The 25469-nt window shown below is 55.9% G+C and overlaps 8 protein-coding genes across 8 annotated transcripts; 4 read left to right on the top strand and 4 right to left on the bottom strand.

Moving 5' to 3' along the window:
• Positions 1-88: 88 nt before the first annotated feature.
• Positions 89-572, top strand: PG997_006822 (uncharacterized protein; the record flags this gene model as incomplete). Its single annotated transcript, XM_066811137.1, has 2 exons — positions 89-163; positions 270-572. The coding sequence occupies 2 exons, from the start codon at positions 89-91 to the stop codon at positions 570-572; spliced, it is 378 nt and encodes a 125-aa protein (XP_066670060.1).
• A 462-nt stretch (positions 573-1034) lies between these two features.
• PG997_006821 (uncharacterized protein) lies at positions 1035-5496 on the bottom strand (the record flags this gene model as incomplete). Its single annotated transcript, XM_066811136.1, has 10 exons — positions 1035-1250; positions 1336-1642; positions 1729-1918; positions 1986-2284; positions 2351-2364; positions 2449-2850; positions 2896-3149; positions 3498-3802; positions 4255-4780; positions 5037-5496. The coding sequence occupies 10 exons, from the start codon at positions 5494-5496 to the stop codon at positions 1035-1037; spliced, it is 2973 nt and encodes a 990-aa protein (XP_066670059.1).
• A 1008-nt stretch (positions 5497-6504) lies between these two features.
• PG997_006820 (Phenylalanine ammonia-lyase) lies at positions 6505-6819 on the top strand (the record flags this gene model as incomplete). Its single annotated transcript, XM_066811135.1, has 1 exon — positions 6505-6819. The coding sequence occupies one exon, from the start codon at positions 6505-6507 to the stop codon at positions 6817-6819; it is 315 nt and encodes a 104-aa protein (XP_066670058.1).
• Positions 6820-7219: 400 nt separating this feature from the next.
• Positions 7220-7525, top strand: PG997_006819 (uncharacterized protein; the record flags this gene model as incomplete). Its single annotated transcript, XM_066811134.1, has 1 exon — positions 7220-7525. One exon carries the CDS (start codon positions 7220-7222, stop codon positions 7523-7525), a length of 306 nt encoding a protein of 101 aa, XP_066670057.1.
• Positions 7526-7898: 373 nt separating this feature from the next.
• On the bottom strand, positions 7899-9709 carry PG997_006818 (uncharacterized protein; the record flags this gene model as incomplete). The annotated part of the gene is made up of 3 exons (XM_066811133.1): positions 7899-8018; positions 8074-8568; positions 8609-9709. The coding sequence occupies 3 exons, from the start codon at positions 9707-9709 to the stop codon at positions 7899-7901; spliced, it is 1716 nt and encodes a 571-aa protein (XP_066670056.1).
• A 1019-nt stretch (positions 9710-10728) lies between these two features.
• PG997_006817 (uncharacterized protein) lies at positions 10729-12929 on the bottom strand (the record flags this gene model as incomplete). Its single annotated transcript, XM_066811132.1, has 4 exons — positions 10729-11468; positions 11521-11849; positions 12016-12554; positions 12612-12929. The coding sequence occupies 4 exons, from the start codon at positions 12927-12929 to the stop codon at positions 10729-10731; spliced, it is 1926 nt and encodes a 641-aa protein (XP_066670055.1).
• Positions 12930-14299: 1370 nt separating this feature from the next.
• On the bottom strand, positions 14300-19961 carry PG997_006816 (Nonribosomal Peptide Synthase (NRPS); the record flags this gene model as incomplete). The annotated part of the gene is made up of 3 exons (XM_066811131.1): positions 14300-16640; positions 16688-19356; positions 19515-19961. 3 exons carry the CDS (start codon positions 19959-19961, stop codon positions 14300-14302), a joined length of 5457 nt encoding a protein of 1818 aa, XP_066670054.1.
• A 3937-nt stretch (positions 19962-23898) lies between these two features.
• On the top strand, positions 23899-24797 carry PG997_006815 (pyrroline-5-carboxylate reductase; the record flags this gene model as incomplete). Its single annotated transcript, XM_066811130.1, has 2 exons — positions 23899-23941; positions 24049-24797. 2 exons carry the CDS (start codon positions 23899-23901, stop codon positions 24795-24797), a joined length of 792 nt encoding a protein of 263 aa, XP_066670053.1.
• Positions 24798-25469: the final 672 nt, after the last annotated feature.

Genomic DNA, 25469 nt, shown 5'->3' with positions numbered 1-25469 from the left:
TGCACGCCTGGCATGTATAACAGAAGGTAATAAAACGAATAGCAGCTTATATCCCTTGTTCCAATATACAGCAGACCCACCATTCGCCATGTCCACCACCACCCGCAAAATACTCTTCCGTTCCCTTTCCGCCTGGTACGTCGTGTTCGCCGCCGGCCACGTAGTACGTCTTCCTATATCCCCCTTTCCTTCCAACTACCTGATCAGGGGGTCGACGACGAGGAAACAAAATAATGATATAAAGATACTAATAACAATACCTGCAATAGCAATATGGCTTAGAGCTGTTCCAAAAGCCTTCCATCACGCAATCCATGGCTGGAAAGGATCTGGCAAGCTACAAGGCGAACTTCTACGGGGGCGCGGTGCTGATGCTGAACATGGCCTACCTACACTACCGCTGGTCATTCGAGGGTCTCTACACGAGATCCGAGATCAGGATCCTCACCGCCCCCGTCATACTGATGGTGTTGGCTATCGGCCTATACTATCGCCAACATGGGGAGGTTGCGATGTTCCCTGTGTTGGCCTTCGCGGCAGCATTCCAAGCGCTGGGCTGGATTGCGGCTTAATCGACGCAGCCGAGAGTCTGCCTCTCTCAGGTTGGGAGCAGGATATCCTTGGCCTTTTTGAAGCCAGAAAAATCTCTTCTGCAGACTTACTAGCAGTGACTCCAGCTCGCTCGGCCTGGGGTGGACACACAACCGGAGAGTCGGAAGCCAGAGTTTCTCAGTTGTATAATTAGCGATCAATACCCATTCCATGTATAATAATATAGCGTAACAGTTCGTTATACTGCCATATGTTTACGGTCTGATCCCCCTTTCCCCGAGGTGCAACCTTTCTTGAGCTTTTACAGGGTTCATAGATTCATAATGAGTGTGGTAGACTCAAGATACAGAGATCATACTATCAACGCCCACATATTTGGTACCTCTTCAAGCAACTGAACTCCCCGTGAATTGTAATACCTCATCCACCTCGTACACACGAAGAGCCTGCGGCACCAACGTAACACTCCCTCAAAGACTGGCCTAGCTTGAACCAAACACTCCAGCAGCACCCTCGAGACCATCCCCGAGAGCAGCGGCGGCATCGCAAGTTGTAGATGACGAGCCCACAATGGAATCGATGACGTCTCCATGCCGAGAGTAGGACATCTGTCCGTCTTCGATGCACTTGGTGCTGATGCCCACTTTGAACGTGGCTGTCCCAGCCATGACACGGGGATCGAAGAATCTGCCGTCGGACTGTTGTTTTCGTCTTGTATCAGCCACACACACACACACCCATCTTCCCACGAAGGAAAAAAAGGTGACACTAGACTAGACTTACTGTACAGATCCTCCACTTGAGGCGCTTCGCCAGGAAGGGCTTCACATCTTCCGGCTCGAGGCTGGGCAGGACGCGCGCGGCTCGGAAGTCGATCAGCATCGACGTGATGGGGATCGTCGTCTCCACGACCGTCGCGGCCGCCGCGTGGTCGCCGCAGTTGTCGCAGACCTGGGCGGGCGCGGTGAAGATGTGGTGCACGCCCACCAGCGCGGGCGCCTGGAACGCGTCGTGGGCCGTGTCGGGCGCGGCGCCGTGTGCCTCGGGGGAGATGAAGAAGAGGACGGTGAAGGTGTCGTTGAGAAATTGTCTGCCCCGAAGCGGTTAGTGAGTATCCAGGACGTCTCTCGATCGATAGAACGCGCATCTACTCAGATATATAGATGCATCGCATACCTTGTCACCATGTTGTCTATGTACCACTCCCTCGAGTTGTGCTTCGGATGGAATACGGCCAAGTGTTTCCCAGGGGCCGGTTTGTCTTCAGGTGTGAGCAGCTTGTCTCCAGGTGCTTGGCCACTGAGGATGGGCGGCTCGTCAATCAAAGGTTCAAAGAATTGCGTTTTTTCTACAGCTATCGGCTCCACTGTGGTATGAAGAGAACGAGAGTCAGCCTTGAACCTAAAGGGTGGTTGAAGAATAGGGAGACTCACTGTCGGCCGGCGCCTTGACTTCACAGTTGCGGCGACGGTCAGGGTCGTAGATGGACCAGCTGTACATGTCCTTCAACTTATCTCGGATCTCCTCTTTGGTTCCCTGGATGTCGTCGAACGTGTATCCGAGAGTCTCGTGGTCCCTCAACATGTCTGCCTTCCACATGTTTTCAGGGGCTATGCCTGCTGACTGGCGGAACGGGAAGAGAGCGAGTTCACGATCATCGGCCTTTTTGAGCCAGCTGTGCTCCTCGCCTCGGTGGATAGCCTGCCAGATGGAGGCAAGCCTCTCCACTTGACTAGACAACTTCATTAGTAGGAGGACAACTTGTGCGATGTTTTGGTAGCGCTCGATAGATATTTACCCATGATGCATCCACTACGTAGGCAGTCAGTCATCATGTAGATTAGCCGGGCGGGACTTGGATAGGTCGTATGAGTGCCAGTGACGGGCAGTACTCACAAAAACGGGATCGAATGCCGCCGTGCTCACTTTCGACATATGCCCTCCGCCGCCACCAACGAGGATCTCTTCGTTGGCTCCCCGTTGGATCTTGGGGTTTCCCCCAATAAGGCCGTGGTAGAGGTTGTGCAAAGATTCGAGGGACCCTGATGCCTTCAACTTCATGTAATCCCCTGCCTCCGTGTCGCTCGTGTAGCCTTCCTTGGGAGTCGAGTTGGATGCGAACAGGTCCCAGTCATTGTAAGCCTCACTCAACAGAAAGGCCAGTGCAAGGCGGTTGGAATCCATGCGTAGAGTGTTGAGTACCTGGTTAAGCAGCTTCGCGGATTCCATTTCAGGACTAGGCTTCTTGTCCTTCCCTGCTAAGGGGTAGCGGTGCGTCCTATCCCTGGCGTACAGGAGCTATGATGGTCAGAACTCTGCTTCTGCAAGGGATTCTTTGCGTACCTCATCCAGGATGTAAGCATTGGAGCCGACCCAATCCTTCTCGGGTACGAAGTCCTTCTCGAATTCCCAATGATGAAGAGGATTTCCCATTGCCATCCATTTGTCGTCCGGAGCGGTGCGCACATTGATCTTTTCCACTGTGAAAGCAATGGGACAGGAGTAGTCGTAGGCGAAGGACGTCATTCCGTTCTCGATGATGCCGGGAAAGTTGACCCGGGGGGCCTCTTGGACGGTAGTAGTCCCAGTACGGCAGTCTGAATTCGAGGGCAGCCTGATGATATTTTTCCCTGTTCTCCGTCGTCTTCCACTGTTTGGCAAGTTCCACCATGGTGATGAAGAGGGTTTGCTGTAGGTATAGAGTCAGAAGATGATGCAATCTGCTTGGGTAAAATGATCTAAATTATACCTCGAGTAGACCCAGGTACGGCCGATGCCAGACCGGGAAGGTGGACCTGGAGTGATGACAATACCCGCTACCCGCATCGTCACCTTTGTCCATGTTCACCTTACCGGGCACCCCATCCCATCGTTTCATGGGTATGCCATGGATTCCTTTGTCCATGTCAAACACAAGTCTTGGTTGGATAAAGGGGTATAATTACCGGAGATCTCTGCATATCGCAGTACATGAGGCTGGAAGTCAGGCTTCTGCATCTTGTCAAGAGCCAGGATGAAGAGATTGAAAGTGTCAGGCTGGTCTCGAATCATGACATCAATGTCAAGGCGAGGCTTGACGCCCGAAATGTCTTTCAGGCCCTTGACAATGCCTGCATTGGTTGCATCCTTGAGCGCCTGAATTGGATCCATCGTGACGTAGAGACTGGCAGAGAGCAAGCGAAAGGACTTGGAGCTTGGTAGTGATTGGTTCAGATGGATGTCCGAGTTGCAGTCCAGACGGGTTCGGTGGCTGTAAGTTGAGGATCAAGGATTGGTATACAGAATGTCTGTCGCATTAACACGAGCAGCAAAAGGCAGTTCAGGTGAGAGTACGGGGTCGAATGGTAAGAGTAATAAAGTGCTGACTTCTAGAAGAAGATCTGATAAAAGAGAACTACCGTATAGCTCTCTATATATACAAAAGGCTTCTTCTGAGTTGCAGAATTAGACGACGTGCAGAACCAGCAAGGAAATCTGCAGGAATGCGGGACGAAATGTTGCATGAATTCTGGAGTATGTCACCAGTAGCTGCTTATAGACCTTCCCGGCTTCAAATCAACTCGCCACGAAAACTCTCAGATCCCTAGCCAGATGACATGAAATCATCCAGTGCCTCTAGCTATGTTACATCCCAGTACTTATGAAAGGTAGCTGTGCCGAAAGACCGTCGTTCAAGCACTAACAGTCTCACCTCACTGTGACCTAAGTGTCTTGCTGCGTATCATGGAGCTGAAGATTAGTCCGACGAGGCCGAGGATGGCGGTGAAAAGGAGCACTTGGTGTAACCCATCGCCATAATGGACGCATATGCGTGGACGATTGGGGCCTGGGAACAGATGCCTGTCACATTGCTCCGCGACATTGGGCAGATCCAAGGGCTGGTGGCCAGCATGAGCCGCCGTAACTAACCCCATGATGATGACTGAGCTTGCGACGCCGCATGCGGCACCGGTTTTACGAGTGGAATATAACATGCTGGTTGCTGTAGCTTGAACGTGCCGCTCCGTCAGCGACAAAACCGAGATCAGAAGCGCCGTCAACACACTGCCAAAGCCGGCTCCCATGGCGCCCAAGATGGCCACCGTGACCCAAGGGCTCGTGTCCAGATCGCTGAGCGTAAAACCGCAGGGGGCGACAAGATAGAGCATGAACACAACCGGTTTCATGGCTTTGTAACCCCCTAATGTCTTGATTACAATACCCGTCGCTAGCGAACCGACGGCTGTGCCTACAAGCTCGCCAAGCATCTGTACACCAACTTCGGATGCACGGAAACCCCTTACCTGAAATAAGAAGGCTATGCATGGAACCTGCCACGAAAACGTCCGCCAGACAGATTCCTACAGCCCATACAATGTCCTCAATACCCGACCACACGGTCCTTTGCCGAAGCGGTACAAGATCCGTGGTGATCAATTGACTGCCGTTGGTAGCAGGTCACCGACAGCCGTCACGTCACGGATGAGACCAAGGCGGCTACTTACTCGCTCCTCCGCCGAGCCCCGCGATGATCCTTCCCGCAAGCAGCACCCGGGCATGTGGTGCAATCCCGCAGGCAACGTTGCCCAGACCGAACATGGCCAGTGCAACGGAGAAGCCACAACTGCGGCCGTACATGTCCGACAGCTTCCCGCATAGTGGTTGAACGACGGCAGAGGCGACGAGGTAGGACGAGCCAAGCCAGGAGACCAGAGATAGCGCGGAGAAAGCGGCGGCCATGGTAGCGGAGAGGGTCGACACCAGGGTCTCGTCTGGCATTGCATCAGTGATACATTGGCCGTCTGGACACAGGCCTCTGCGTGTTTCCTTACCCATAGCGAGGCACAGGTGGACGCCGTGCAATTGTCGATCCTCGTGATCCTCCTCTTCTCGGGAGGTATTTCCGTTGCCATACAGGTGCGTTTCGGACAGAAGAGGTACTTGCTCCTCGTTGTTGGCCTTCATGTTGAACGACATGATGCGAAGGTTGGATGCTGATACTGGATATGACAAACAAAACGACCCAATCCATGGGCTTGTCCTTGGAATTATGCCCAAAAGAAGACGAAGAATCGGACTGTAAGCGCTCTATATACAATTGAAAAATATCGACAAAGCCGAACTGAAGAGATGTGTTAAATGCTGTTTGGTTGGTGGCGGCGATATGAACAGCTCACCCACGTCGTCCATTGGTGGACATCATCTCAGGTCATGCCTGTACTACCAGCTTTACGCAATATATGTATGACACAACATGGAACCATTCGAGGATTGACCGCTAGCCGGCCTCCTTGAACATCCCTTGCGTTAACGGGCCGAGTCGGCAGCTGGCAGCTGCGACGTCATGGAAGGAACGAACCACACAGGCCTCGACATCAGACATCTCGGGCACTTGCACATGGGTACAACATATGTAACATGTAATCACGTAAGGGCCCAACTGAGTACGCAAGGGAAGTAGCTACTAGACCTGGGCACCTGCACCGACCTCGGCAATGCCGCTGCAAACCTGCAGTAAAAGGAAGCCGTTACGCAGCTCGTCGGCTCCGACTGTACTACCTCCGCTCGTTCCCCTGCGGGGTTCCATCTCGGCCTCGGGGGATCTCATGCCTCTCTCTTACATCGCGGGGAGCGTCATGGGTAACCCCGACATCAAGGTGCAGATGAGGCGCTCCAAAGACTGGGCATCACCCCCATGACCCTGAGGCCCAAGGGGGCCTCTAGCTTACCAACGGTACGGCGCCGTCGGCCGCCGTCGCGAGCCTCGCCGTATATGACACCAACAACTTATGTGTAATTGGCCAGCTTTTCACGGCCGTAACGACCGAAGGGTTGGCTGCCAACGTCCGGTGCTATGGCGAGCAGATCGAGGCGGCCCATAACACCCGCGGCTTTTAAAGGGGTCGCAGCTGACCACGCGCCTCGGGGCACGGGCGAAGGACCGCTTCCTCTCCGGAATCGCGCATGAGCGTTATGCGCTGCGCAGCTCGTCGCAGTGGCTCGCCCCGGGGCTATATCCGATACCGGGAGGCCTTCTTCCACGCCCCCGGCTCGGCGCAGTACCTCAAAGAAGGCACGCGGCGCGGCTGCCATTTCGTACACGAAACGCTCGAGGTCCCCTTCCACCGCGGGATCGAGGAACAGCCCGAACCCTCAAACACCGAAATAGACGGGCGACCCAAGAAGATCATCGGCACCCGGTTGTCCGTCATCTACGAGGCCGTTAGGGATGACCATCTGGATGACTGCAGCCTGAACGATACGGAGGAGGGACCACGCAATGCCTAATCGGGAAGGGGAGGCTAAACCCGGGAGGTGCTACAGCATGTTCTCGATTACAATGATAATGATAATAAACCAAACTATTCGATGACGGTTTCTCGATGAGTCTAGCCCCGACGGAAGTTGAGGTCTGTGGTAATTACAAAGGCATTGTGGTATCAGAGTAGAATAAGGAGTCTTTGTGTGTTCGCTCGATCGCAATACCCATTGAACAAGGTGGACAGTAGTCTTTATTCAGCATTGTTAATGAGCCCGTCACTGCCATATAAAAAAATTCGCGTTCCCACGTTATGTAGCATTGAGCAATCCCACACCAAGCCAGTTCTCCATCTCCTTGTTGAATAAGGACCTTCCATTCTTCAGTTACCAACCCTTGAAACCCAAGTCCCATCAACCACCCGCCATCATGGAAGGCCAAGTTCAGTCCAAGAACCAAGGAAAATGTCCCACACCCGAGCGTGTGGAAAAGGAAGGCCGACAGTACTTAGACGCGCAGCGAAATCTGGAGAACCGAAAGGGGACCTCCAGCCGCGAGACCGGGACGAAGGTGAAGAAACGTCCATATGTCGGTCCTATTACCACCCCGGGCGACCGAGAGGGCATTTGGGACGATGATGACAAGGACAACAAAGACGACTGGATCTCGCAGTACGATGAGGTCGAGAAGGCTATCGAGTCGCCCTCAGGGGCTCGGTTCTATCGCCACGACTAGGTAAGTACTAAATAAGTACATAATTGCAATAAGTATCTACCATGGCGAAGGGGGATGATTGAAGCAGTAGAATCTATAGGAGGGCATCCTTATGAGTAGAAACATTCAATGAGAAATCATGTGCTGTCACCAATTGATATATGTTTATGTGTGCAGATCCAATACCCATAGTGAATAGACTAAACACAATGATATATTGGAGAATGTAGATCCCTTACGTCGCTGGAAGAAATATCGCAAAAAACCTAGACCAAATACCACTGATTATCCTAGCCACACAGAACGCCATGACCATAAAAACCGCGAAACGCTATGCCACCCTGCTTGCTACCCCGTATCTGAATCTTCATCAAATCGAGCCTCCGAATTACAGCTAGCCAGCCTTGACCCTGCCGCCCGAGAACGTGATATGTTCCCTCCTCCCCAGACTCCCCAACCAAGCCTCCAAATCCGCCGCCAGTCCCGCCGCCACCCCGTCGTCGACGAGCCCCGCCTGCCAATTGACCGCGATGGTCAACCCCTTCCCCCTTGACCGCGACGGGACTGACAATCACCCCCGCGCCGTGCGGGGTCCCGCTCTGCGTGAACATGGCGCGCTCAATCGTCCACTTCTCCTTTTCCCCCTGGCTCCCCATTCCTTCCTCCTCGTCTTGCTCCTCTTCTCCCCCGATAGCACCGACGACCACAGCAGAATCTTGAGCCGCCACTCCTTCCTTCTCGGGGACGGCAGAGCTGGTACTGCTCCTGCAACAGCCCTTCAACGCCATCACCGTCTGCTGCAGCGGCGTCTTCGACTTCGCTGCACCACGACCGCCGCCGCTCCCGTCAATGACCCCCAAGTTGCTCACCTCCAGCGTCACGTCCCGCGGCCGCTCCGCCGCCATCTCCTCCGCCAAGCGCCCGCGCAAATCGGAGATGTACCCCATCAGCGCCGTCAGGTCGTTGCGGGTCCCCTTGGCCAGCTTCTGCTCGAGCTGGCGGCGGACGTGGCCCGCCTGCTCCCAGAGGGCGTCTTCGAAGGCGGCGCTCGGCGTTGTAGGTGGCTTTTTCGTTGTCGTTGTCGATGTTGTTGTCGCGGTCCACGACCACGCCCGCGAGGTCGTAGAGGCTGGACAGGCGGCGGCCGTGGTACTTGTGGAAGCAGTACGTTACCGAGTTGACCATGGTCCAGTTCGGGCCCGGCACGTGTTGAGAGGGGAAGGAGGCGTCGGGGCGCCGCATGTAGCGGCGCATTGATACAGGGGTTCCCAGGACGAGTGGAAGCGGATGCGAGGTCGATTTCTTCTTCTGTTTGGTGGTGGTGTCATGCGACGTCGTCCGCGTCCGCATGGCGAGCGAAGTCACCGCCATGCCCTGAAGAAGACCCGTGAGCGTAGTGTCGTGGCAGCGACAGGCGTCGAGCACCTGGCGCAGCGCCGCGGCGTCCAAATGGACGAGCCGGAGCGCGGTCCGCACGGGGACGGCGCGCTGGAGCGCCCAGGGCAGGGGCTGCAGGGGATGCGACCGCATCCAGGCAGGGACTATCTGCTTGAGGGCGCTGGAGAGGACCCAGGGTACCGAGGCAGAGAGGTTGACGAGGGATTCGTGCGCGGGCGTGAAGGCCGACGCGGTCATGGAGGGTAATGTCAGTACGCCTTCCGGACTTAGGCAGCTGGTCAGGTCGTTGGGCGCCGACGACGTCAAGGAGAGGAGGTTGAGCTTCTCGAGCAGGGTCTGATGGAAGATCTTGGCGCTTTCGCCGTCGGCGTTGGCGTGGTTGACCCCGAAGAAGGCCTCGACATAGTCCAGATGCGGCGAGCGCAGCACCACCATCTTCCAGCCGGGGCGCGTCTCGAGATCCGGATAGGGCGTGTCGTGCTGGACCTTGATGACATCTTCCAGGGCGGCGTCCATGCTGCTGTTACTAGCACTACTACTCGACCCAAAGTCGTCGACGTCGACAGTCTGCCACTGGATGTGGTTGTGCAGGTCGATCCGGTCGAGGCGCACCCAGGCAGGCGCCTGTGTGCTCTCGCCGGCGAGGCCGACCTGCAGCAGCGGGTGGTCGAGCACCGTGAGCGCGACGGCGCGCTCAAAGTGCTCCCTCAGCGCCTCCTCGGACTGGGCACCGCCATTCTCGAGGGCCGCGGGGATCGCGAACCGGCACGTCACGCCGCACCCGTAATAGACGCCGAGAGAGTGCATGGCGCTCTCGAATTGCTCTCTGTTGAGTAAGTGCTCAATGGTCAGTCAAACAGCCCGCCATCATCAAACGACCCCATCCAGTTCCTTATCAGGGAGGAAGGAGCACACGGGAATAATTACAATGCGCCTAGTGGCCGTAGAACGTCCTCGGGTCTGGCGGCGGCGAGAACCGTCCCTCGTCGTCGCCCTTGCGGCGGCGGAAACACGACATGGCGGATTGCTGTTTTGGTGAATGATCTTCACCACTTAGATGCAGGTTGAATCGCAACCGTGCTTTTCGACGGTTTAAGCTCCTGTCAACGTCTGGGCGGAAGCAGACGATTGCGCTTGGACTAGGCTATGTTTATAGAATAAGATGATGCGGGAGATCTGGGGTTTTGACGAAAGGTATCCTTGCGACGTGTCGGCCTGTCTTAATCAAGATTGGCTTTCGCATCCGTGAAGGGAGTCTCCTGGGTCGATCGGCCCCGTCGGCCCCCGTGGATCCAAAGTGGAGGGGTGTGGACAAGGAGGCTCTTGGCGGGACTGGGATAAAAGCAACCAATAACATGTTGCTTGTTATGGCGGCCGAGGGGGAAACGATGCCTTATGCGCTTCTCCCGCGTACCCGTTTCGTCGGGATCGTCAGGGTCGTTGTCAAATGACATTGAGATGGGCGAAAAGAAAAAGGTGACAGAGACATTCGGAAGCCACCCAGCACCAATCCAATAGCGAAATGCCCATCCCGGAATGAGAGCCCGAGACACGACGTGGAGTCTATCTTTAATTGTAATTTCATCCATGTATGTTTGTAGGGGGTATCCAATCTATATGCGATGAACAGTTGCAAGTCTTCTTTTTGTGACTGCTTTCTTTCCCTCTTTTTTTGTTCCCCTCTAAACCCAGCGCTTTTGAGTTCGTTCGTCATCTAGTCATTCATGATACCACAGAAGAAATTCGTTCCAAATCAGAAACCCCAAAACCCCAAAACCCAAACCCAAACACCTGTCATTCACATGCATCGTCGATGTAGCACATACTCATGAAATCGTGCCGTAACTGTAGCTCTTGCTGAGGCCAGACTTACCAGGGCGTGCTCGTTTCGCGGGACCGTGGTAGCGAATCGCCTTGCGAACTGGAAACGTGCGTACCGGGGCAATAGGCGGCGGCGCGACCTGTCTAGGCCCGAGCAAGGGTGTCCGCTGGTCTTCAACGTCGTCGTCTCCCGTGTAGTTGCAGCGGTCCTTGCCCTTGGCCAGACGGCCGGGTCCTGTCACACAGCCGTATAGTACGTAAATCAAGGCGGATAGCCCGAGCGCACCCATTGCAATGTAAGACATGGGGATTCCACCCAGTCCAAATATAGTGTCGATGACCGCAACAGCCGAGAGAAACATTGTTACCGCTGCCAGGGTCCGATACGTCGCTTGGGCCTTTTCGATCGACCTTGTTCGTTCCTCAACCGCCATGCAGCTCAAGAAGAAGATGAGAATCAATGCGGGGTGATAGATGAGATACCATATCCCTGTCAACCGCACAATCTCTGTCGGCAGCATCGCGTTGACCAGAGGCAGGGCGAAAAGGAGGGCGACGTATAATACCGTGGCAAATGCCAGTGTTGGCAGCGCTACCGGAAACCACGGCGTACCGAAGTAGATTTGCCCTTCCAGCCCCGTGAAGAGGTAGCTGTAGGAACTCACGTCCACGTCTTCGGCATGGTCCGCGTGATCGGTATCCTCCAATTGTACTGATGTCGGCTCGACGGCACTCTCAGTTTCACCTTCATTTCTGTTAGCCTATGACGAACCAAGTAGTCGGGAGAGTTTACTAACCTGCCAACTGCATGGATGGCGTGACCAATGACTGTGTCTCACCACTTTCCACGTTGCCATCCTGTTCCTGCGCTCGCTTTGTCGACCGGATCCGGCTCCACCACGAGGACCGAGGAGGGGTAGGCTTCTGCAGCTTGGGCTCAGGTACTGTCGGCACTGTCGGTTTACGCGTGAAGAGCGAATCTGCCAGAGCCTTCAAGGGAGCAGCGAAGAAGACCAGCGCAATGAATTGAGTCAACGACCACTCTATCCCAATGGAACTGTCGATGCCACGAATCGCAAAAGTAACGGAGAACCACCCAAGCAAGAAGAGCTCCGCTGCAGAGTAGCTACGATATGTTAGTCGGCTGCCAACGAATACAGTGAACATGGTCATTGAAGCTTACCTCGGTCAAGATGGAATTCAGCAAATCCGTATACACGCGTAGGACAAGCCAGAACGCCAGATAGGGCCGAACAGCAAGGAGCAAGTAGCGATGCTCACAGCGCACGCACTCAATCAAATGGCCACTAAGAGGCCTTCGCATGTCTCCCCGGTACTGCGTACACCAGTTGTATAGCGTACTACCCGGCCTTTCGTAGAGCCGTAGGAGAAGCGACGAGATCGAGACAAGGCACAGGAGTGCGAGCACGTAGGCTCCGGCAAGTGCTGACGAGCGATCACCTCGACTCACGTCCAGGCCTTCGCCCAGCTTGGGAAAGTAGCACAGTGCCCTTGTCGTGAGCAGTTGTGATTGGTGTTCAGGAGCCGCCATGGTGACAGTCCTCATCCGCGCCGTCGGGACCATGGAAATCATGAGGGCCAAAAGCAGAGCAATGACCAGACACAACCTCCATCGCCGCTTTCCGGGTTGCGCGGAGTAGTGGGTGCGCAAGTACGAGTGAGCAACGAGGTTCGTTATCAACGAGAACCAGACCAGTCCGACAATGTTCCACCAGGTGTATGCTGATAAGCCGGAAGAGAGCAACACGAAACCGTAGATGAGCATTGCGATGCCCATTCCCAGCTGCGTATCAGCCATCGTTAATATGCACTGCATCACCAATCAGTTTCCGAGTCCAACACAAAAAGGTTACCGTTTAGCACCAACCTGGTCCAAAGCGGCCTCCAGACCACTTTTTTCCTGCGAGGTCCGTACCCACGTGCACTTGATGCCGATTTGGCGGAGTACGTATCGGAACCTCCATAGGAACACGGCGTCGATGGGATTTGGCCGTTTGGTGGCCGTCCATTGCTGCTGAAATTCCGGCGTCGCCAAAATCTCATGCTTGGGGCTGTAGAAGAATAGGTATTGAATGAACAACCCCACGACTGCCAGACTACTCGAGCCGACAAAAGCGATCAATACACCCAAGCCCACGACATCTGGGGCCGGGATGACGGGCAAGGATTTGTCGCATGCCCACATCCTGAGAGGGACGACCGAGTTTTCCCAGCTTCGCTTCAGCTACCACAATAGGGCCGTTATCGTCGTCGAAATAGCCGAGTTTTCCTTGCCTTCGGGCTCCCCCTGCAGCTGGCTGGACCTGTGAGAAAAAGAGAAAAACGAGTAAACAGCAGCTGGAAATTTCACAGAGTACCGCCAGCGTCCAGCGCAGGTAGGTAAAAGAAAAAGGACGCAATGCAACGATCGACTCCATCGCCCTGGAGATGAGGAATCATTCATCGTAAAAGCTTGGGCCCGGGTTGGGAACGTGTCAAGCGGTGAGGTATCGAAGATTTGGGACGTGTCGTTGATCGCAGGCCGGGGTTCTAAGTGGACGCCGGCGCGTCCGGCCCATCCTGTCGTCTCCATTCTGCGCATGTACTGGCCGGGCTGGGTCGATCTATTGGGTTGACACCTTATCCGTCCAAACGTCAGTTAGCCAGACAGTCGCTAGAGTCGCTCTCCCCAGTCACCCATCCCCTCCTTCTGCCAGCCGCCCCAGCCCTTTGCTTTGCTGCCCAATCCACACATGATTGTGGTGATTGCTGGTGTTTCGTGCGGGACCCAATCGTGTGTGCATTGCATGATTGGGACACCCTTAACTGGAGTCCTCGCATTACTGGAGTTGATGCGCGCCCCCGGCGCTTGACGGATTGCCAGATTGCCAGCTAAGAGAGGGGGGGGAAAAGAAAGGAACCAGTGCTTCTGCAAGCGCACGGATTTGACAGCAACGATTCCCCACCCGAGCGACTAAAGGCACTAAAGAGGACCCTGTTCAGAAGCCCTGTTCTTCCGAGTTGACCCAGTGCTCCCACTAGGCACCAGGCGGGCGGGCTGGTATCGAAGTATTCGCGATGACCACTTGACTTTACCGAGCTATACCAGAGTAACGGGAGGCTTAAAGAAGAAAAAGAACTTCAAAATAACGTGCATATTCTTCTTCAAGAGACAGCTATTGGTTTATCTTTCTATTATTCTAAAACCCTGTTCGACGTTGCGTTCAATGTCGTATCTGGAAATACCAGTTTGGCTGCCCGTCCACCTTTGTTCCTTCCCAGCACTACAGTCACTGGTATTCCTAGTTTGTCCAGTGCCTTGGCCTGCTTGGTGCCTTCCCGGCCTCCAACCTTTTGAAGTGGACTCCCTCGAACTGTCCGCTTGACCACCAACCTTGCCCAACCTTGCCCTTTCCCAGTTTCCGTCGCTAGCCTCAGCTGCGCCAACCTCCAGACAGCGACACTCGAGAGTCTACATACGACAAGTACATCTCTCGGCCAAACCCACTTGCTTCATTCCCTTTTCGCAATGCATCTCTCATCTTCAATCCATTTTGCCTTCTGTTCCGGACTAACTCATAGATCTATATCCGACCCTATTGCTTCCGTGGTTCCGGCTATGCCGTCTTTGGACGAGGCGAGAAGAGCGATGGCCCGCTCCAAACGCTGCGCCATTTCCTTGATCCGCTCGTCGCTAAGAATAGAGGAATCGTAACAGAACACCAACTGAGCTCCATCGCCCGCGAGCGACGGGAAAACATCCACCAGCAACGCCCAGTCATTGAAGTACTTGTAATCGGACAGCTCTTCGTATACCCCGATACGCTGCCCGAGTTCATCAACCACTTCGTCGCTGGGTCTCTGGATCACCAACATATTCTGGAACGAGCAGGCCGCCCGGCAGTGCTCGTCGTAGGCCGCAATCTTGGCAAGGCCGGTTTGCTCGTACGCCATAACCTCCGACTGTTCGATCTGGAGACGATGCAAGAAATTCTCCACTGATTGATCGCGAGATATCTTGACGCGCACCGGGACGTGTGCAATAGTCGGCTCCAGCATGTCCATGACGGACTGCACCGGCGCGCACCGGCCAGACACTCTCGTGCCAAACGCCACGTCCTCCGTCTCGCCAGAGTAGTGGCCAGCCACCAACGCCCACGCGCCCAAGATGATTGTGGGTAGGGTGATGGAGGGCCACTCTCGATGACTAGGAAGATTGATCCCGATCTTCAGCGTGCGGTTGGCCTCAGGAACATGGGATGCGCTCACTCGAGGCGGGAATGCGTCACTGCCCGAGTAGCCCGAGAGATATCTTTGCCAAAACGTCTTGGCTGCTGCCTCGTCGATAGCAGCAATGTGCCTCATAAAGAGCGTACTCGTCGGTACTGGGTGAAGCTGGTACCCACTCATCTCTTGGTTCAGAGCGTGATGCAACTTATCCAGCGTGAAGCCATCATAAATGGAGTGATGCATTGTGAAAATTGACCGTCGCCTGCCGTCAGTAACCGCCGGTGAGCCAATTGCGTAGCGGGTCAGGGCATCCCCATACTTCATGGTCATCTCACGGTCCGCGTTCATATAAACCGAATGATCGTCAAACACGAGCCACAGCGGCGGTGATCGGGTGACCACCTGGTAGACCCCTGAAGAGGTCTGAACAAGGCGAGTGCGTAGCGTACGGTAGTGTTCGTGAAGCTTGGTCCAGATGGCTCGTATCATTTCGACTGGTATGTCTCTCGGGAAGGTGTACTGGGTTTGAGCCATCCAGGCCCCTTTCTTTCTAACCGAAGACGCCATGAAACCTGCTTGCAGGGGAGTTGCAAGCAAGATGTCCTCAATCTCAGAGGGGCTGATGTCGCACTGCGTGACTGCGAATCTGATGAGTTCGTCCTTGGTGTATTGCGGACCTATTGTTGAGAATGGCAGGCTTCCGTCGTCCCTTTCAATATTCTGCAAGGCCGCTACTTTCACCAGGGCATGGAAAGAAGGATTCTGGAATACCTTGGCGACAGTGATGGATATCCCCAGAGCCCTAGCTGCCGCAACGAATTCCATGGCTCGAATCGAGTTACCGCCCTTCAGGAAGAAGTCGTCGGTCAAGGAGAACTCGTCCTCTTCCATACCAAGAGTCTTGATCCAGGCCTTACTCAAGAGCTGCGACACTTGGCCTCCTGACCCGTTCATGAGCGCGGATGTTGTCCCATTTGTAGCAGGAGGCTCAGGGGCCGTAGCAACGCCGTTGCTGGTTGTCTTATGCGCAAATACGTGCGATGCAATGAGCGTGGCCGGATTGGCGGATAATGGCAGAGATTGCTCCCCGCTGCAGAGGAAGTAAAGGTTTTCTTCAAATAAGTTGACCACCCATCTCAGTTCCTTGGCATCGATGACGTGTTCGTCGAAACTAGTCCCGAGTTCGACCCCAGCATCATGCATGTCGCATTTCCAGAGGATGCAGTCGCTGGTGAATCGATGGATGCCTCCTCCGGTCTCGTCGAAGTCAAACACGTCAGTGTACTCGCGCAAATACGACGGCTCTATTACCAGCAGCGACTGGAATTCGCACGCGGATGCGCATTGCGGTGACAGCGTGTGGATCTTCTGCAGACCGTACAGAGAGAAAGGCATCATCTCCGTGCTGGTGTCCTGCATGCGCAGCAAGAACTGCTCCACGGTCAGACCGAGGTCTACGGCCGTGTTGCGCGGGACAGTATTGAACGTGGGGCCGATGATGGATTCGACGCCGGGTACAGCCACGGAGCGACCGTCGAGTGTCTCGAGGAAGTTGACGTTGGAGGCGCCCGTCACTTGCGCGATGGTCAGTGCCAGCGCCCCGCGCAGCACGTTGGCCTTGGTGATGCGCGAGTGGTCCGGCTGCTGGAATGTGATGGATCTCCTGTAGTAGCCGGACGGGCGCGGCCTGTAGGTCGGGTAGGGAATTTTGGGAAAGTTCGTGGCGGCCTCGACCCCTCGTATCGCGATCTCCAAAAATTTCGACACGCCCGTTCGTCCATCGTCTGCAGGTGGTGGATGAATCGTGGGAACGGAACTTCTGGCCCAAAGGTTTCTCCTCGGTAGACTTGGGCCACGGCGTTGAGGAACAAGACAATGGAGTGGCCGTCGTAGAGTCCATGGTGGGACTTCCACACGACCAAATTGTTTGAGAAACCGAGGACAGGGTTCAGAGTCGGCTCATCCCTTATGAGTCCGTAGCTGGTGACAGGCTTGCCAAAGTCTACCGGCTCTTGCAATTCCGAACGAACAAATTCCTGCGCCGATAGCCCCTCTTTCCAAGCCACGGCGTTCTTCAGCACGACTTGATGCGCACCGGCGTTGGATTGCATGAACCGGGACCGCATGAAAGCCACATTGTCTGCCACCGTTTCCCAGGCTGCGCAGAACCTGGCTACGTCGGTCGCCTCGCGGAGCCGGATCGTGAAGTGCGCGATGTAGCTCCCATCGTTGCCGTCGCTAGCTAGAGACAGTGCCCACAATCCTTCCTGTTGTGGTGTGATGGGGATGATATCTGCAATGTCCGCAGTTGCTACTGCACACTGGGTGCTGGCCGTCTCCAACACGGCACTCCGGCGATCTTCTCGGACCAACGCGAAAGGTTCAATTGCCGCAGCCGATTGCTGTTCCACTTTTGGGATGGCGCTCCTAGCGACTTCCCGTAGCGTCGGGCTCTTGAAGATGGTCGTGTACGTGATCGAGTACCCTGCGTCTCGGGCGGACGCGATCAGCCGGATGGCCGAAAGGGATGATCCGCCAAGAGCGAAGAAGTTGTCGTCGAGTTTGATGTCGGACTGCTCCACATGCAACAGGTCCGCCCACAGCTTCTGAAAACACTGCTCGGCTGGTGTAAGAACTGCTGGGTGCTGTTGCGTACCATTTGTGTGAACAGCCGCCGCCGCGTTTTGTTTCATGAGGGCTTCGATAGTTAGCGACGACCCGAATTCGCGAAGCGCTTTACGATCGAGTTTTCGGGAGGCGTTGTAGGGGAGTTCTTCCATGGGATAGAAGATGCGAGGTACCATGAACTCTGGCAGGTTCTTTCTCAGTTCTATCTGCAAAGAGGGTACCAGCGGTGCCAGCGTCTCCTGTGCGGGTGCTGCTTGCTCTCTAATTCGGATAAAAGCCACGAGCGCCTGGTCGCGGTTCTTGCCGGCCGGCACGACTAGGTCGACCGCGACGTCGGCGGTGTCTCCCAAAGTGACGCGCAACACAGACTCAATCTCCCCCAGGTCGATGCGTTGGCCGCGCAGTTTGACCATGGCGTCCTTGCGTCCGACATAGGCCATCTCGCCGCCAGGAAGGTAGCGTACGAGGTCCCCAGACTTGTATATCCTGTCAGTGCAAGGCGCACCTATAGCTTTCCGCCATTGAGGCGGCGATTGCACAAAGGCAGCCTCGTTTCTGGCGGCGTCGTTGAGATACCCAACATGCACGGCCGGCCCCTCGATCAAGAGCTCGCCAGCTGCCCCGACAGGCATCAGCCTCTCGGCATTATCGGGGTCGACGATCCATAAGTGCGCATTGGTCGCCTTCCCAAAGGAGATGGTCGTGTACGTGGGCTCCGTGTACTCCTTGATAAACCACGTCACGCACTCGGCGGGCCCGTAGACCTGCAGCACGCTTCGGACGCGCCCGACCCAGGCGTTGATGTCGTCGTTCATGACGGCCTCGCCGCCCATGGCCAAGGTTTGGAGGGTAGGCACGTCATAGCGGCGGAAGAAGCGCGAGAATGTCGGAGTGAAGAAGGCCCATTCGCACCGCATTCGGTTCATGGCGCCTTCGACGTCGTTCAATCGCTCATCTTCCGAGGGAATGCACATGACGCCGCCGTGAAGCAGGGGGCAGAATATCTCCGACAGGCTCACATCGAACGTGTAGGCGGCCCACTGGAATACCCGAGTCCCCGGCTGATCCAGGCGCTGACGCGGTGCGCTCTCGACGAGGCCTGTAGTCACGGTGGAGTGGGTGTGTACGATACCCTTGGGTACGCCGGTGCTGCCCGACGTGAAAGCGATCATGCACGTGTCGTCGGGGCCGACGGTGCCACAGGAGAAAGAGTCTGCTGCTGCCGTGGGAAATAGTGTATCCAGGGTTCGCGCGTCGAGTGTCAACACCGATACAGCTGGGATCCCTTGGAACAGGTGGTCCTGGTGTGGAGAGGCTATGATCAGCGAGGCGTCAACCGATCTGATGATGTACTCGTGGCGGGCCCTGGGATGGGCCGGGTCCAGACAACAGTAGGCGCCGCCGGCTTTCAGCACGCCCAGCATCGCAACCACCATATAGAGCGACTTTTCGAAACAGAGGGGCACCTTCTTTCCCGGGCCTACGGCATAACTGGTGCTGAGATGAGAAGCTAGTCTGCCGGCGAGGGAGTCGAGCTCCCGATAGCTCAGGGTGCCGTCCCAGGAGACGATCGCGGGCTCGTCCGGGCGGTTCCTTGCCGTCCGCTCGACTAGGTGGTGCAGGCAGGCTTTCTCGGCGATCGTGGGTTCCCGGTTCCAGTTGCCTATTGTCTGACAGTCTGTGCTGCCGGCGAGCTTCAGGCTGGCCACTGGGAGCGAAGGTGTCTCGGCCATGGTGTCTACCAGCTTCTCCAGTGTCCTGGCGAATCCGCGCATCTGGAAATCCGAGTAAGTGGATTCATTGTACCGGAGCGACACTTTGTGTGACTTCTGGGTGCACTGCACGTGAATGAGGAGGCCGTACTACGGGGCGATACGTGGTTAGCCTTTGGACATGAAGCGAAATTTGGCGAACTGATTTCTAACGAACTTACGCCGATATCGTCATATTGCGCTTCATTGTTCGTTGGTGCAGGTGGGTCGCAATCGAGGACCATGAGGTAAGGTGTACTGGTGGGAGATGTCCCCTTTTCACCATTGACCTGGCTTGTCAAGGGGCCCACGTCCACGTCACCACTTGAAGATGAGCATGAGTTCTCCAAAGCTTCAGAGCATGAGACGTTCTGATACATGTGAGGATCATATGCGATCCTTTTACCAATGCCCCTGCTCTTCTTGGCTTTGGCGTCCCCATTCTGGATGATCGTTCCGCTCAAGTTGATATCTTCGCGGAAGACGACATATTCGTTCGTGTCATGGAAGTGATGAAGTGCGATAGAATAGCTGAATTTGAGGGCTTCGATAAAATTGGACACCTGGGCCTGGCTGTCGCCGCCGCCGCCGCCGCCTCTGAAGATAGGGGTAATGGTGGCATAGGTCATTTTGCCTACTGCTGCGTCGATTTGAACACTGAGTCTTCTTGGGCGCCTGGTACGAATGGTTCTCGCAAGGTCGCGAGGTCGATTCTTCAGATACCTCGCATTTTGCCAACCCTACATGCTTGCTGAAATAATGCCATGGCCGCTGAGGCAACGGAATCGGTCACCCGTAACACCCGGGCTACCTCGGCCGCGGTTGGCGAGGGGGTCAGCAGGTAAGCGATGTCGGACACCGTCGGGTAAGCGCATACGAGTTCCAACCCGTCGGCATATTCGAGAAGAAAAGCAACTTCAACGGTCCTGCAGAGTGCCTGCGGCAGCCACATACGTGCCGTCCTGCATAATGTGTCTCACCGGGGACGGGACGTCGTCAGCCTGTTGACATTCGCACCCTTGTGGCTTACTAAAATCTCACGCCGGATCGATGTGCCGCATACGTGCATAGCCATAGCGGTGCAGGATCTCTGTTGCGCCTTGACCGCCAGGCGCGCCAAGGCAATCAAGGCGACGACTGCAACGTGAAAGCCCGAGAGCAGAAGTCCTATTGGAGCCGCATCCTGTAAGTGTTTGCCTATAATCCTTGTGGTATAGGCCTCGTATGGAGCGAATCTAGAACCCTGCCTTGTGGAGACCAATGACCCGGTTCAAGACGAACCCTCCGTTGAAGAGACGATGAACGACGGGAGCGCGGGAGGATCCGCCAGTAATGACGGCTGACGGCTCCCCGGGTTCGCGGGGATTTACGCGATTGGGTAACCTTTCTGAATCCAGGACATCGAGCGAGCAGGGAGTGGAACAGCACACCATGGTGCTCCAAATAGGAAGGCGCTGAACCGAAGGCCGTATTCGTAGCTCGCTGCCCCGGTCTATCGCGACGAAGTATGCACTCTCTTGGGCTAGGGAGTGGATACTATACCCTGCCTTGTCAGAAACTAGCGCTGCCGATTACTCAAGGGTGTTCCAGACTGCAAGGTGATATGTAAAATACACTGCAGGTGTTGAGACCGCCTGAAGCACGCCATTTTACCTTCCGGCGGTGGCCGCACCGGAGATCTTTTCCTCCCGTCCCCTTTTCAAGTCTCCCGGTATCCAGGAAGGGCTCAGAAGGGGTCCCTCAAACAGCCAGTCCTAATCAACCCAGTTCTGTTTCCTGTCATCCTCGCGCCGGGAAAGAAGGCAGCACTTCGCAGAAATGAAGAACCAGATAGAGCAGGCCGGCCTTCAAGGCCCTACCCCTGATATGGAGAAGTCCATTCTTCACCCGTCAACCAATGATGCGTCTCAAGGGTCAACCAGAGACAGCCCCGACGAGGCCTTCGCCAGCGATGGCACTGGCAGTGGTGGTAGTAATGACGGCCATGGCGAGACGGGCGTCCAGCACCTCAACCGCCTGCAGTTCGTCACCCTGAGCCTTGCCATGGCGCTGTCGGTGTTCCTGATGGCGCTTGACGAGTCCATCATCGCGACGGCCATCCCGCGCATCACGGACGGATTCCACTCCCTCAACGACGTTGGCTGGTACGGGTCCGGCTATATGATGACCATGGCCTGCTTCCAGCTCACGTTCGGCAAGCTCTACAAGCACCTCTCGAGCAAGTGGGTGCTGTTGTCGTCGCTGCTCATCTTCGAGGTAGGCAGCGCCATCAGCGGCTCGGCTCCGTCCTCCAATGCCCTCATCGTCGGTCGGGTCATTGCGGGAATAGGGGCGAGTGGGATCGTTAGCGGGGTCCTCATCATCGTCTCGCAGGTCGTGCCCCTGCGCCAGCGCGCCATCTACACTTCTTCCGTGGGCAGCATCTATGGTATCGCTGCCATCTGCGGCCCCTTGTTGGGCGGTGTCCTGACCGACAGCCGCCTCACCTGGCGCTGGTGCTTCTACATCAACCTCCCCCTCGGCGCCGCCGTCGCTCTCGCCATCCTGCTCCTGTACCACCCGTCTCCCCCCGCCGCGTCGAGAAACGAGGACCAGCTGCTCTCCGTGGTCGACTGGGCCCGGATGCTGGACCCCATCGGCCTGTCGCTGTTCACGGGCGCCATCATCTGCCTCTTCTTCGCGCTGCACGTCAGCGGCTTCTCGGGCTGGAACGCGCCCGCGCCCATTGCGCTGCTCGTCGTCTTCGGCGTGCTGATGCTCGCGTTCGCGGGCGTCCAGGTATGGCTGGGCGAGCGGGGCACGTTGCCGCCGCGGATCGCGCGCATGAAGCGGGTTGTTAGCGCGTCCATGTATTGCTTCATGCTCGACAGCGTCTACTACGTAGTCGCCTATTTCCTGCCCATCTGGTTCCAATCCATTGAGGGCATCACGGCGAGGGACTCGGGCATACGGCTGATCCCCATTATTGCGGCCGCGGTGATCTTCTCGCTGGTTTCGGGCGTCATTGTCTCCAAGACGGGCCACTACGCGCTCATCATCTTCCTGTCGGCGGTCATCTCCGCCACGGGCGCGGGGCTGCTGAGCACGATTAACCCCAACAGCGGTGCGGGGGAGTGGATCGGGTACCAGGCCATGGTGGGTATCGGCGTCGGGTTGGGGATGCAGCAGGGGGCCGTCATTGTTCAGATCGGTCTGGACCAGGGCGACATCCCCACCGCCATCGCGGCCGTCACCCTGTTTCAGGCCCTCGGCTCGGCCGTCATGCTGAGCATCACGCAGAACGTCTTCGCGTCGCGCGTGTATGCCCAGCTCCACGAGGTCGACGGCAGGCTCACGCGCGAGATGATTATCAACACGGGCGCTACGGAGATCATCAACCTGGCGCCCCCTGGGCAGCACGACGTCTTCCGGGACGCCTTTAGTTCGGCTATATCTCAGTGCTTCTATGTTGCGACGGCGGGCGGGGCCCTGTCTGCCTTGTTCGGGTTCGGGCTGGGGTTCAAGAAGATGCAGCACTGAGGCTGTATTCATACTGATTACCAATATGATATCCTATATAATTGAAACGAATAGACCCCAAAACGCTTCAACTGCCGAAGTGATAGTATGCATCATTACAGTCCTCAGTAGCGAATGACGAAGTGCCCCAGACGCCCAGAGTCTCAATGCACTATTGGCAGCCCATAGTCGACGGCACATCTGCGGGCAGGGACCAATGCAGGAGGTTTCGGGAACCTGCGGCCTAAGATCTGTAATCGGTCCTCATCTCCAACTCATTACATAACGTAAGTTGGTAAGCGCCAAGTGTCGCAGCATGCATTTCCTCGCAGTCCGCCGGGGAGAATGTCCGAGATTCGACTATAGCACCATCCCTCCCAATGGTTGGTTACCCGGCACTCCGAGGTAAGGGTGGGAGGGAACCCGCCTGACTGCATAGGAATCCCAAACCGGTCATCTGCACTCACTCCACCATCCTCCAAAGGAAATTGAAACATATACACCGCATAATCGTGACGAACAACTGCATAGCCGTGCCCACGTGTGAGTAATAGAGTAAGCTGACTGCCGAACGGCTGGAGTATTCGCAGCGAATACTTGGTTCCGTCTGGTCTGGTGTCGCGCCCGCACTATCAAAGAAGCGGCAGGAGATCAGCGCTTTCGAAACATCCTGTGCATTGGTCATATGCAACCGCCGCACACGCCGTATACAGCAGGTCCGTACGAGGATGGTGCAGTGCCGATGGAGCGTCGATGCAACGTCCGCTCGAACTTCAACCCCCGAATGCCCGCGGCAAAGTTTGGGGGCTAGTTGATGGCTGGTACCGGAGACCTGATCGTAGATACATACCTACTTACTCACTGCCACCCATACGGTATTACAGGCGCAACTTTCAGTGTCCCGTAAACGTACACAAACAAGTACGAAGATAAGGACAGTAGCCAGCCAATCCGAATAATAGTTCCTTCCAAGGACCACGAGAGACACTACTCGACACCTCACAGCTCTCGAAAGGGTTGTATAGGACTTCCACACTCAACGCAAGGGATCATCCATCTAATCTCAAGATGACGGTCGATCTAGAGCCCACGATGGCTGTCATCGGCTGCGGTACGTTCTCACCGACCCTGCCCATACACTTGCTTGCTTGCCTCGCCACCAGTCTGGTGCCACCACGAACAGCCACACCGCTAACACACACACGCACGTATATATAGGCAGCCTAGGCAGCGCCATCCTCCAGCGCGTGCTCGAGACGAGCAACGAGCAGCCGCAGAGCGACCAGGGGGACGGCAGCGACTCGGGCAGCGAGGAGCCGCTGCTGCCCACGCGCTTCCTGGCCTGCGTCCGCACGGCCGAGAGCGCCGCGCGCCTCGAGAGCCAGTTCGCTGCGTACAATGACACGAAGCAGAAGAAGAAGGTCGTCGATATCTGGCGCGCCGACCGCAACGTCGAGGCCGTGCGCCAGGCCACCGTGGCCATTCTGGGCTGTCAGCCATCGCAGGTCGCCGAAGTCGTGGCCGAGAAGGGCATGGCCGATGCGCTACGGGGGAAGCTTGTGCTGAACATTTGCGCTGGCATCACGGACGCGGTTTTGTGGGATATGATTAGCCGCCAACCTTCGTCGTCCAACGGTGTTAATGGTGCTGCTACCCCCGAGAGGAAAAGGGAGGAGTACTACTTCGTCCACGCCATGCCCAACGCCGCCAGCCTGGTGGGCCAGTCCGAGACCATCGTCAACCCCCGGCCGGCTAGCTTCCCGGAGCGGTACAACGTACTGACGGACTGGATCTTGGGGTCCATCGGCCATGTGACCGAGCTGCCCCATAAGCTCATGGCCGCCGGCACCATCACGGCGGGCTGCGCCGTCGGTTTCTACGCCCCAGTGCTGCAGGGAATCGCCGCGGGGGCAAGGCCGTGGGCCTCGACGGGGACCTCGCGCTTCGGATGGCGGCGCAGGCGATGAAAGGCGCTGCCGAGATGGTCTTAGCTCAGAACAAGACCCCTGACGACTTGATAAAGGAAGTTGCCACGCCGGGCGGCTGTACGGCCAGGGGTTGCAGGTGCTCGCGGACGAAGAGAGGGTAGGGAACGTGGCTATAGCCTTTGAGGAGGCGATGAAAGAGGCGCTGGCGAGGATATTCGAGCTGGAGGCATCTTCCAATGGGAACAGTTCATAGGCATAGCATATCATGACATAATATCCTCTGGGTTTAGCAAAGACCCCAATAATGTCGAAAGCATAATTAGCTCTGCATAGCAAACCTGAACGCTTGAGTACCTACTTTTATATGTGGCGATGGCAAACGGGAAATTGTCATTCGGAATTTTCTAGTCTCGGTATGACATCAATATGGTTCAAGGTAACTGACCATACTGTGCTCTATCTAGTTGGGCCTCTCCATTCAAGTCTTACTCTGACCAACAGATTCGGTTTTCAGGATATGTCGTCTTGTTCTCAGCTATAGTAAGCAAAATGCCGAGCTTGTATAGTACAAATGTTCATATTAAAAGGACTTCACCAGAAGAGAAAATACAAACCGATCAAAAAAAAGACAAGTTGTTGCAAGCTGGTCAAAGCATCTCCTATTTTCTCTTACTTACATAGTTTACCTTGCTACTGGTCATCATACTGGTC

Source organism: Apiospora hydei, assembly GCF_038363865.1.
Source record: "Apiospora hydei strain CBS 114990 chromosome Unknown utg000005l_segment0_segment0, whole genome shotgun sequence".
NCBI lineage: Eukaryota > Fungi > Ascomycota > Sordariomycetes > Amphisphaeriales > Apiosporaceae > Apiospora > Apiospora hydei.
Note: the sequence above shows the minus strand (reverse complement) of the source record. Positions and strands in the feature narration are given on the sequence as shown.